Source organism: Desmodus rotundus, chromosome 10 (assembly GCF_022682495.2).
Source record: "Desmodus rotundus isolate HL8 chromosome 10, HLdesRot8A.1, whole genome shotgun sequence".
Lineage (NCBI taxonomy): Eukaryota > Metazoa > Chordata > Mammalia > Chiroptera > Phyllostomidae > Desmodus > Desmodus rotundus.
Genome location: NC_071396.1, coordinates 26,120,845 through 26,133,617, shown reverse-complemented (window position 1 = coordinate 26,133,617; position 12,773 = coordinate 26,120,845). Strand labels below are relative to the sequence as shown.

General features: G+C 44.5%; 1 protein-coding gene across 1 annotated transcript; it reads left to right on the top strand.

Annotated features, from left to right (window-relative positions):
* The first annotated feature begins 639 nt into the window (after nucleotides 1-639).
* SNURF (SNRPN upstream open reading frame) lies at nucleotides 640-11,815 on the top strand. The gene is made up of 3 exons (XM_053913139.2): nucleotides 640-769; nucleotides 6,247-6,342; nucleotides 11,671-11,815. The coding sequence occupies exons 1-3, from the start codon at nucleotides 756-758 to the stop codon at nucleotides 11,801-11,803; spliced, it is 243 nt and encodes an 80-aa protein (XP_053769114.1). The 5' UTR covers nucleotides 640-755; the 3' UTR covers nucleotides 11,804-11,815.
* The last annotated feature ends 958 nt before the right edge of the window (nucleotides 11,816-12,773 follow it).

The following is a 12,773-nucleotide window of genomic DNA, read 5'->3' as shown; positions in this document are numbered from 1 at the left end:
TTTATAAAATCTCGTTTTATGTAGGGATTCAAGTTCATTTTTTTGTGTGTTCTACAAGAAAGGAATAGCCAATTTTGCCGATTTAATGATCTATTCGTTCTGTTTTAGAGTTTAACTGCATTGATATTCTTGGTGTAGCTTTCAATTTACAAAAAAAAATAATGTAGAAAGTAGGAAGAGGGAAATCTCATCAAATTTGAACAATGCGCTATCTTTTCAAATTTCCGACTAGCCAGAGCCTCACATCCTAGCGTCTGTGCGTTGAATGTGGTTTTGCATCAGTGTAACTTTGCAAACCAGCAGCTCAGCTGGGCCTGTAGCAAGACGTGACCACTGATTGTGGATCGTGATTGTTTGGTCAGTGGTGCCCGCACGCATCTGCTGGGAACCAAGAATCATTTTCTGAACATTTTACACACACACACGTTAAAATAGGGAAACACTGTCATTAACCTGGGGTGGTGGTGGTTAGAACCCCGTCTTCAGAGCCCCATCTCCAGCCACCAGCGCCCTGGGGAGCGGGAGACACCACCGCCCAGTTATTCCAGTGGAGAAGGGCGCTGGCGAGCCGCACTGCGGCAGGATCGCGGCACTGCGGCAACTTGCCGCGCAGGCGCGGACGGTGGTGGCGCGGAGTACAGCGCATGCGCAGACAGAACGGGGGTGATTAGTTGGCGCTGCGGCGGCGGGGGCCAGCGCAGTCTGGAGCGGCCGCCGGCGATGCCTGACGTGTTGTGAGCAGCGGCAGCGGCGCGATGGAGCGGGCCAGGTCAGCGGTGCGGGCAGCTCCCCTCGCCGCGCTTGGGGGACGCTTGTGGTTAAGTGCGATACTCCAGGGTCGCAGATTCTGGAGTGTGTTGGATAGAAGGGGAATCTGGAACCTCAAAGCCTTTGTTCGTGAGAGCCATAAGGGACGCCTTAGGAGGCGCGGGGCTCGGCTGTGCGTCCAGACTGTGCCCTGCCCGCATCGTGCGGCGTTCTGGCTCGTCTGCACCATCCTGCCGCCTCCGAGCCGGTCGTTAGTAAGGTGGCCCTTTGTCCTTGAGACCTGAGGCCGTGGTCGTGGGGGGGGGGGGGTTCGCAGCGATGGCGGACGGCCTCGCTGCATCAGGCGGGGGGTGGGGGGCGGGGGGTGGGGGGCGGGGGGTGGGGAGGGGGCTATGGGGTGGGGCGTCACTGGTGGTGTGAGGGGGCGGAGCGTAGGGTGTTAACAATGAACTCGGTCGTGAGGGGGTGGCCTCTCCAGTGGTTCGGGGATCTCCGGTGGACACCGTGGCGGTTTACGGAGGGCACAAGGTTGACCACGGTGGCCGTGGTGGGTGTGGGAAGTGGAGAAACTGCTTTGGCAGTGGTGTGGGGAAGGGGACGGCGTGGCGGATGTGAATGTGGCCGGCGGTGTGGCCGAGGTGGCAGTGATGGGGCAGTGCGGCGGGGGCTCTGTGCGGGGGTTCGTCTGTTTGGTGGTGGAGGCGCCTGAGGGCAGGGTGGCAGCGGGGTCTGCAAGGGCGCTTTCTGCCGTCTGCTGACGTCATTTGGAAGAAAGGGAATGTTCGATCGTCTGTGACGAGGGGCAGCCGGGGCTTAGCGCGCTGTGGCGATTCTGTGCCCCACCCTTGCCTGAAGGGATGGCTGTACTAACGTTCACGCCCTTAGCTTTTGTTCCTTTGCACTCCTTTGTTTTGTGCTGTGGCGCCAGATGAAGGGCGTGCAGCGCTCGCTAAACATGTGGCGAGTGTGCCGGGGTCGGGATGCGGCGTTGCGGGGTGTCTCCTGCCGTTGTTCGAAACGAGGTGTGTCGGGCTGGCTGGCTGGCCGGGCGGCCACGCACGGGCTGTGTCCCAGCCCAGCCTTTGTGTTGCTCCCCCAAGATGGCCGCTGCCGCAGCCACGCGGGGCGCGCAGGCGCGGGCAGGGGGCCGTCGCCCCCGCTCGCAGTGCCGCAGTGGGGGAGGGGCCGCGCGCGCCCCTGCGCGGCAAGAATGCGTGCCGCCATCGCCCCCTGGCGCAGTGCGGCCTGCGGAGGCGGGCCTGTGGGGGTGGCCGCCCCCTCCCCTCCGGAGTCGCAGGGTTGGAGAGTGTGGGGTCGGGCTGCGCAGGCGCAGTGGCTACATTGGGGCCCGCACTGAGGAGGGGTGTGTGCAGCATCTACCTGGAGGCGGCGGCAGCCACTCCCCTCACCTGTCTGTCACGAGTGCCGCCCCTGCCTTTGTGCAGCCGCAGTTGGGCGAGGGAGGAGAAGGGGCTTGCTCGCACTGCGGCCTCGCAGCTGCCCCTCCCCCCAGCTGTTGGAGGAGGGCGGAAGGCGTGAGGCCCAGGCTCTGCGCAGGGGCGCCTCAAGCGTTTGGGGCCCACCAGGGGAGAGGTGGGGCCTGGAGACTTAAGAAAGGGAAGGCCGTCCAGCGGTGCTAGCACAGTCTCCTCTATCACTGGTACGAGCGACTTTAATCTGTTTTCTGACTTTTCAGAAAGGCCTACCTTTTTTATTTTCGTAGATTTTCTTTGGTTTGTATTATGAGCAAGCTAATTGTTCTCTATGCAAAGTGGATTTAGTAAGCCTTTAGATAACTGCTTTTTCTGTAACCTTTTATAAATATTTCCACTTTTCAGATTTTATGATTGCACAAATGTCACCCTTAATAGGGTCGAATTTTTTAATCTTTTGGTATTTTGTTTATGATGGCACCTTTAGACCGTTGTATTAAATTGGAAACAGGTCTAAAAAAGAAGAGCAAAGGAGAGAATCAGAAGTGGACAGAAGGCTACAGGTCGGTGGTTGTACGTGGGATTCGGGAATTGATATTTGTCCGTAATTGGATTTTTATATTAATGTCCCATCCTTTTTGCAGTTGGAGGTACTATGAAAACTTGTTGGGAAAGGATTATTAACAAAGTAACTATTCCTGTTGTGTATTCCACTGTTTTGATTGGGGATGCATTTTTAAGAATGTAGAGGGGTTTTTGCAGGATTTCGATGTGTTTTTCCTTTTTTCTTACCCATCATACCAAGAGTGTCTGGCTATGCTCGGTGGAAACGTAATTAAGACAAACATAAACCGAGATCTTGGAAAGATTTGTTGTAAAATTGTTTCTTTGAGAAGAGATTGAAAAACAGCAGGACTGTGGAATCTTCTGGTGCTTCTGATTTGCACTTTTTTTTCTCTGGTTGCGTTCTGGAGTCGCTTGTACGCGCTGGTCGGGCCCGCCATTTTGCCTTGCCCAAGGCGGGCGCTGTCTGGTCAGTACGGGGTTCGTCCTGCATGGTCGAGGTCTCCCTGGCCTGTCTCTGTCTTTATTTCAGAATATTTCCCCATGTGTGGTTACACTACCGCTTGTCCCGGTCCTCTTCCATATTTCTTAATGTGCACAGATTTTTAACAAACTTCACATAGGATGTCAAGGCGTCTCTACCATAATCTTTGACACTGAAAGTTGCTAGTTAGTTATTTTTTCTATTTTATTAGATGTATTGAGGTGACATTGGTTAATAGGGTACTTAGTTTTAGGAAGAATCCTTGAAGTAAGCAGAGTATGGGGGCTGCCTCAAAATGGCAGGGACAGTGAGGATTTGATTCGATCTCCTGTCTTTAGTGTGCGATTATGGCTCTATTGGGAGTCCGCTGTGTCCCCCTCCACTTGGTGGCCCAGGGCAGAGAGAGCAGCCTGAGAAAGTGTGGCTGAGCCTCCCGCACTGATCAATAAGGGCAGCGGGGAAGGTCTTTTGTCTTCTGCTTCCTGAATGCTGGCCCCGATTCTCCTGGGCCATTCCACGTGCTTTGTTCTGGAAAAACTGATTTTCTCATGTTTGTGGGAAAATGTGCAGAGAGGGATTAGCTCACATTGCCTTTTTAAACAAATTTTTTAAAAGAATTTTAGTTATATTTAGAGTGAGGGGAACGGCGGGGGGGGGGGGTGGGGAACTTTCCCCAGTGCAGGGTTGCCTCTCGCCTGCCCCCTACCGGGGACGTGGCGGGATCACAGGCCAGCACATCCACTGAGCCACACCAACCAGGGTTCTTTGTCATTTTGAATTTTTAATAGTTTAATATTAAGTTTCTTGGGGGGGGTGTAAGGGATATTAAATATCTGGTAAAATATTAGACAATTAGTAAAATCATTGTCATCTTACCACTTTGCTTTTTGGTGTATAGCCACAGTTTCCTTAATGAAGTGATTTTGAAACAAAATTAACATTTTGTACGTGAAAAAATGTCTTCCTTTAAATACTTAATTTTCTGAAATGTTGGTTTCTGTGTAGTGAATGCAGTCAAGATTATAAATGCATATGTGTATGTATTTAGAACACATTTCAATACTTTTGAAATGAAACCACTCATAGATTTTGAATGTAGCTTTTAAAAAGGAGATTCAGAAAATTAAATATTTTTGTGCTCTGGTTCTTTTTTCTCAGTTGAATGCAGTCCTTTGCATACCGAGCAACTGATGTGAATGGGTAAAGGAGCTGAAGAGGTTTTTGGGAATGGTGTTTTCAGTTACACTCTGAATCACAGCAGTGGTCAGTGACGTAGCGGTGGTCCATGATAGTCCCTTCCTATTGTATTAACATAACGTATTAAATATGTGGGGTGGGCGAAAGCAGGTTACAGTTCTGAGTACCTGAAACAATTTATTCTTGTATTATTATTTATTTGTATTACAACTGAACGTGTACTTTTGCCCACCCTGTATTTGAAACTGTTGTGTGAGTCAGTCCTTCATTCCTTTTATGGCTGAGTGACTTTCCATGGATGGATATACCATACCACATTTTGTTATTTATTAATCAGTTCGTGTACTTAGGGTTATTTCCATGTTCAGGCTATTGTGAATCACGCTGCTAGGCACATTCATGCTCAGGTGTATACTTTTCATTCCACTTAGTAGGTGTGGAATTAGTGGGTTAAATATTAACTACCCAATCAACATTTGAGTGTACAGTCCTACTGGCAGTTGCTCCATTTCCTCCTGAGGTATGAAGCGTGGTTTTGCAGTTTTGATTGGCATTTCTCCAATAGCCGTGATCTGGAGCATCTTCCTGCGCCGATGGGAATTTGTACACCTTTTGGAAAGCAGTCTGTGCAACTCCTACCCTTTCTAAGTTCCGTTTTGTTTTATTATTGTAACTACATACATGGGATATTAGATTCTCATCAGCTCTATTAACTGCAAATACTTTCTTCTATTCTGTTTTTTTCACTTTGTTAATAGTAATAGTGTTCTTTGAAGCAAAGCCTTTTTTCTACTTTTGGAGAAATCCAGGTAACGAATTTAACAGGTATTGTGTAAGGAGGAACCATTTTCTAAAAAATTAGAGACATTTAAAAATATGATTGCACATGATTTTTTAAATCTTTGTTACTGCTTGACTAGAACATTACAGTTCCTTAAGCAATAATACAATTTATTTGGGGTTCTTGGCAAACTACCTGTGTTACTTTGCACAGTCTAACAAGAATTTTAAAATAGGGTTCAGGGAACCTGAATTCTCCCTTTCTTGGCTTTTCTCAAATGCCGGCTGTCCTTCCTGAATCAGCGTCTGTAAGGTTAAGTCCTATGAGGGGCTCCTGTGGCTTCTAACTGGGGCCGCCATTTTGTGCGCGCGCCTCCTGACATGGCGCCAGCGGGGGGCGGGCTCTCTGTCTTTTTTTTTTTCTCCTTTGCTTACCCATCCCTTTTATTTTATTTTTCCTTTTATTTTTATTTTTTTGCAAATCCTAAAAAAGTGATTGCACAGAAGACTGCTTAAGTAGACATTTTATAATTTAAACTTTTATGCTTTATTCAACTATATAAAAAAATCTAATAAAATATTTTTCAAATCATTTTTCCAATCAACTCAGCTGTTTTTTACACAAGTACTTAGGTATATGTAGTACTTCTGTATATTTATATACACAGTATATAGATTTAAATCTACATGTGAATAAAAGCAGAAATATATTTTTGCTTTTTTCTGATACTTTTCTCCCAGTTATTTTTTTATGTTAATGGGCTTCTAATGCAGGGGGGGAGTGGTGTTAGGATAGAGCCTGGCTACTGGAAGACAAAGACCTGCTAATACTTTAGTTTACCTTGTTTTTTCCAGTTTGAGATACAGTTAACAAATATCACTGTACCTTGTTTTAATTACATTGTGGATATTTTAAGAAAATTCCATTGTATCAAATACAGGTATAAATATAACCTTAAAATAAATGGTAGCTTCATAAACTGATGAATTGTATCAAACAAATCCCTTTTTCTGCTTCAGGGACCGCTTACACTTGAGAAGGACCACGGAACAGCACGTACCCGAGGTGGAAGTCCAGGTCAAACGCAGGAGGACGGCCTCCCTGAGCAACCAGGAGTGAGTGCTGAGTTGAGAACTGGTGTAGATCAAAGTCCTTTCTCATTTCAGAGCAAAGTACCATGCAGTGAGGGGCCAGGATGCATCCATAGAATACAGAAGATGACGTAGCATTAAAACCAGTGAAATCCTCCTTAATTATATTGTCCTAACTTCTATTAAAATTTTAGTAAAATGTATTTTCTTTTTTCCACACATATGTAGGTAGGTTTTAATTTATCTTTATAAAATTAAGTATTCTTCAATGTACGTATATTGAAGTCTGCTTTATCATTTATGTAAGTACATATATTACTATTTATTAACCAACTTTCTGTGCATATAAAATGCTCTGTTTATTGAATGGATGTTAATTTATGTATACATGCTTGCTGTGCAGTATTTAGACTTTTTTGATTAGTACCTTTATCCGGGTAAAATTTGAAATATATAAATATTTCCCTCTTTACGTAGTACATACAAGGTCTTCCTGGAAAAAGTCCAGCTCGTTAACATGAGCACTGTTTGCGCCCCATCAGTGTGACCTGGCAGCCGAGGAGAGTGGGGCTGGCACATGCAGTTGAGTGAGCATGTGTACTGTGTGGCTGTTGCATTCAAAATGACTGAGTAGAGCAATGGATCTGCATCAGATTTTGCATTAAGCTTGAACATTGCTCTGTGGAAGCTATTGGGATGATTCTGAAAGCTTCTGGAGCTGATGCAGTGAGTGCAGCATAGATGAGAGGAGCATCTGCTTCAGAGATGGTGAAGAATCTGTTGAAAGCGATCCACGTTCTGGGAAGCCTGCAACAAGCAGAACACTTGAGAATGTTCAGAGTGTACGGGCTGCAGTCAGCAAAGATAGGCAAATGATGGTGTGGTAACTGGAAGCTGATCGGGGGATTCCAAAAACTCCTGTGTCCAGGATTCTGATGTAGGATCTTGGCATGTAGGGGCAAAATATGTTCCGTGGCTTTTGCTACCACAGCAGAAGGAACATTGAGCTGTAGTTGCTAATAACTTGATTCAAACTGCTACTAATGAACCGTATTTCCTCAAGAAGATCATAACTGGAGGTGAGTGTGGGTGTATGGCTATGATTTGAAACCAAAGGCCCAGTCGTCCCAACGTAAGTCACTTGGTTCTCCATGCCCAAAGAAGGTGTGGCAGAGTTGCAGCAAGATAGAGACCATGTTAACTGTTTTTTGATTGGGCGGGTGTTGTCCATCTTGAGCGTTCCTTCAGTCCAAACAATAAGAGGTAACTAAATACCTCAGTGTTCTGAATCGGTTGAGAGATTGCATATGACGAAAATGGCCACAGCCAAGGCAACTGGTGATTGGCAGCTTCATCACAACACACCCACTCATACATCGTGACTTGCAGTTTTTTTTGGTGAAACATCAAGTCATGCAGGTGACTCAGCCTCCTATGCCCAGATTTGGCACCGTGCATCTTGGGCTTTTCCCAAAGCTAAAATCACCTTGAAAGGGAAGAGATTTCAGACCATTGATGAGATTCAGGAAAATACAACGGGGCAGGTAATGGCGATTCCAACACAGGATTTCAGAGTGTTTCCACCAGTGACAGAGATGCTGGTAGAACTGTGTGAGGTTCCAAGATGCCTACCTTGAAAGGGGTCTGAGGTGTCATTGTCCTATGTACAATGTTTCTTGTAGCTTGTATCTTCCATGGAATATTTTTCACATTACATGGCTGCATACTTTCTGGAGACACCCTCATGTATACACGATAATGTTTAGGGTTTCAGAAGGGAGATTTTAATTGAAACTATATGAACAATTTTAATCTGACACACAGAGAGTATACATTGGAGAATTCAGTCATCCTAACAAATTGTAACAGCAGCTAGCATTTTTTAAGTCTCTGTAAAATGTAATTTAGAGGTAACAAGGGAGTATCTACTTCAAGTCTCCACCAGTCTGTTCCGTCCCCAGGTGATTCTCAGGTAGGTGGACCTCTGTCCTCACACCTTTTCCTCTGCATTCCTGCACACACTCCTGTATCAGCACATGCACCCCCAGACACACAGGGGCAGGCATTTGTGGTGGTTTACATATGAGACTTCTTCTATGTAACTGTGCCTTGGGTCTTTCAAAGTCAGTGCATATAAATCCCGCTTATTTTACAAATTGCAGTGTGTGGGTGGTATAGTAACATAATTGATAAGCACAATTATCTCAGATTTTTATTTTTCTTAGCTGTTAAAAAATGAAGATAGGAGCAAACTGAAAATTTGTTAATATTTGCACTTTATTTCCTCAAATCTTAAAGCTTTTAAATGAAAAATACATAACTTGTCTTATTTTTATTCATATATGAAGACTTAAAATATTTATTTGCACATTTTAAATTACTGATGAGACTAAAGATTGCCCCATTGTTCTGTGTTTACCTTGCTTACATTTCTTAGTGTAGTCTTTATTTTCATTTTAGAAATTTCAAAACTGGTATTTTTACGAATGAATAATTTATCCTTTATAATAGTATATTTGCCTATTTTCTTTGATGTGGTTAATGTCTCTTTTCATCTAGCCTTTTGTAACTTAAGAATCTTTAAAGTATTTTATTTATTTTTAGAGAGGAGAAGGAAAGGAGGAAGAGGGGGAGAAACATCAATGTGTGGTTGCCTCTCTAGCTCCCCCACTGGGGACTCAGCCCACAACCCAGGCCTGTCCTGTGACTGGGAATCAAATCTGCGACCCTTTGGTTGCAGGCCTGCGCTCAACTCACTGAGCCACACCAGCCAGGGCTATAACTTCAGAGTTTTAAAAAGTGCCAGTGTCCCCAATCTCTACAAATACCTTGAGATAGGGGTATTGTAAGAGAGGTGTTGTAGGAGGGTCCATTGGGGGAGATCTTTTGTTAGTGGGTGGTGATCCCATCCTCTTAGTTACATTTTGTTAGATTCTTCATGCTATGCACCATCAGTGTGGACAGGTGATGCCATTGCATCTTGTTTCAGCCAGTTTTAGGGATGACCTCCTTGTCCACGTGTGGGGAAACCTTTTGTTGATGGTTTTATTTCTTGATCTCCAGTCTGTAGTATTGGATATACAGGGCGCTGATTTGGAGGAAGGATCTGAGGAGAGGTTTCAGTTGTGGAAATAGTATAGAGAGTAGTTACAGGAATGGGTAAGGAGTGTTGATGTTCCCTTAAGCTCTCCCTAATGGTGCGTATGCTCAGCATCATTAGGATTGAGGTACTTACTAATTACAGTTTGAGTGTACATTTTCATCCTCATCCTTTTGTTCCTGAAACCAAAGGTACCTAGGAATCAGTGTTCCTGAGGAATTGCCTGGGTACCAGTTCTGAAGACTAGCATAAGCACCCCATCCCAAAAACAAAGCAAAATTGAATTATTTATATAATTGGTTCTTTTACTATTTGCCTGTCAGTTTTTCTGTAACATTGTAATAACATTTTCCTTCTAGTCTTTTGTAACCTCAGAGTTTTAAAAAGTGCCATCTCCCTCCCAGAATCTCTAAAACTATCTTGAGGTGGCTTAGAAATTGTTGTGGAGGGAGGTGTGGGTGGGGTATCTTATGGGGGAGGATCTTTGTTAGTGGGTGAAGTTTCTATCAATATTTATTTTTTTAGAGCCTTTATCCTACATGGCATCAAAATAAAACCCAAAGCAGTATGCAGACAACACCACAGACAAACAACAATGCCAATAGAAGCTCATCGATTACACCCTGGAGTTGATGGTATTCTGTCTGCCAGTACATATGACACCCAATCAGCTCTTATTCTTAGGGCCCGGGGAATGTCTTCCCTGTTTCCTGATGTATAGTGAGTTTGAGAGGAATTGGAAATGGGGCTGGAGAGTTTACTGAATCTATTTTATGCCCCCTTCAAATGTCTTTCTAAATGTATACTCTACATTTTATAATGTAAATGCCATATGGAATGAGACTTAGTTTGTCAGTGTTAACCTTAGTCTTCAGTTGAGTTTGAGGTTAAACCCAAGAGGTACACCGCAGTAAGAATTTCAGGAAGAAAATAAACGGGGGTGGAGGTGGTTAGGGTAGGCTACAACACTGTTAAGAATCTTGTGGGTTCTAAACAGAGTTTCTGTTTCGGAATGAAAGGGTTGAAACTGAGATTGCCCGAGCAAAGATTGAATCATTCAGCAATGGCAAGGGGAAAGTTTAAAGGCATGAGCAATACGTTTCTGACCCTTCCTTCCTGGAGTAGGCGCAGGCTTAGCCTTGACGGGGGGAGAGCATAGTCCCTTAATAGGAGGACCCTCAGTGTCAGGCCCGTCCCTTCTAAGGAGCTCGGGCTCAGCCCCAGCCCTGGAACATCTTGATTGGTCTTTGTGGACTGGAAAGCTCCTGTCCTCGGTCATCTGGTGTCCATGAACTCAGGTGTGATGGGGGCCACCATGAATAACAGACACTCCCATCACTAGGTAAACTCATGGATTTGTTTTTTAAGCCATTTTTATTACTTTATTGATACTTTCTTTGGAGAGAAAAAGAAACATCAGTTTGTTGTTTCACTTTCTGATATTGATGCATTCACTGGGGGCTGCTTCTGTGGGCCGTGACTGGGGACTAAGCCCATAACCTTGGCGTTTGGGGATGCTACTCTAATCCACTGAGCCGCCCAGCCAGTCTGGAAAACACAGGAATTTAAAGCTTATCTCCCAGGATCCATAGACAAGAGTCCAGCCTAATTCTTTATTATCTAACATGTTAAAAGCATTTAGAAACCACAGAAAGTAGTAGAAAACCTTTTATGGCAACCTAAGTGCTATTGAATATTTCCGTGTATGTAAGTATGTACTTACCACCAAGGTCGGACTTACCCATTTTTTTCAGGCTTGTCTTGTCAGCAGAGTCTCCTATCCTCAGGATGAGCTTCAGTGCCAGATTACTGATCTGTAGGGATATGTTAAGGGCTTTTCTCTGGAATTTCCTGCTAATAGATGGTTAACTTAGCTTGAGAACCTGACCAGCGAGGGCCCTGGAACCTCTCTGTTCCAGCGCTAGCCAATGCCCATGGCCCTCACTGGGGGTTGGACTTCCTCCAGATGATGAGATGAGAAAGGGAGTGGTGGGTGTGGGGCTACTGATAGCATTTCCACAGGAAAAGCACCTGGTTTTTATCCTACTTGGTTGGTAGTATCCCCAAGGTGGGTGAGTATTCCTCAGTGTCCTGTCTGCAGAGATTCCCATTTCTTGATAGAGTGTGTGTATAAGGTGATGCTGTGCTCGGACCCTAGGTGGAGATCCCCTTAACATGCAAGCATCTCTGCTTTCACTGGTACCTGTGTGGGCGAGCGCCTTTCATGCATTTGCGTTGTGCTCTCATCACAGGTGTCAACTGTACCCTCGGCGCTCCCAGCAGCAGCAGCAGCAGCAGCAGCAGCAGCAGCAGCAAGCACCTGTGGTGGACTTCCAGGCAGAACTGAGGCAGGCTTTCCTAGCTGAGACACCTCGAGGTGGTTAAAGCAGTCTTGGGACATCCCAGGTAGCCGATTCCAAGCGAAAACCCAGGTTAGAGCTGATGCAGCCGCGATCAGGAGTACAGAAATCCTTAAAGAATAGGGTTTTGGGAGGTAAACAGAAACTTTTCTTTAAAAGCCTCATGCCATAAGCCCTTCGCAGGAAGCCTAGGACAGTGAAAGCAGGACCTTGGTGCACTCGCTCCGACGCCTTCGTCATGTTTCTGTATTCCATCTCTCATTGTGCTGCATGCCTTTAGGTAGTTTCATATTTAATTTATATTGATTTCAACTTTGTATGAAAAATCACTACAAATGGCTGCTAAATACCCTGCTAATGAATGTTGTAGAATTTTCTCTGGTAAGACTTTATTTTTTCTGCTGAGAGCAGAAAATTGCATTGCATGAAATAGATATTTCCTCAGATGTCCACATGTGCAAATAAATCAAATACGAACGTATGATACATTTTCTAAATTCTATAGAAAGTATTATTTATATTAGTCCATCTTCGTTGCCTTGAAAAATGGAGTGCCAGATAAGAGCACTTTGTCCTGTGTTACTTTAATTTGTGTCTTCTGAATTACAAGTTTACATCACATTCATTAGCAAATAAGAAGCTCAATATTTTCCCATGCTTATTTACTAATTATTCCTTTTCCGTGTGTCTTTTTCTCACTTTTTGTTTTCATCACTGTATTTCAATCAGCTGACAATGTAATAAAGACTTGATGATTTTTCACTGTGCTGTAGATTTATTTGCAGTCTGTCTTTGTGTTGCTTACATTTTTTAGGAAAAAGCTATTCATATTTAGATTCTGATTTAATGGTTTGTTTTTCGTTTGTGACATTAAATTTTAAGATGGGAATGACCTCAGTCCAAAGGGGTTAAAAATACGCTTTCAGAAACTGAGAGGAAAGGGGGTTATGACTCAATTTTCTTATGGATTTCCTTTATGTGTTTTTAAATGTTTC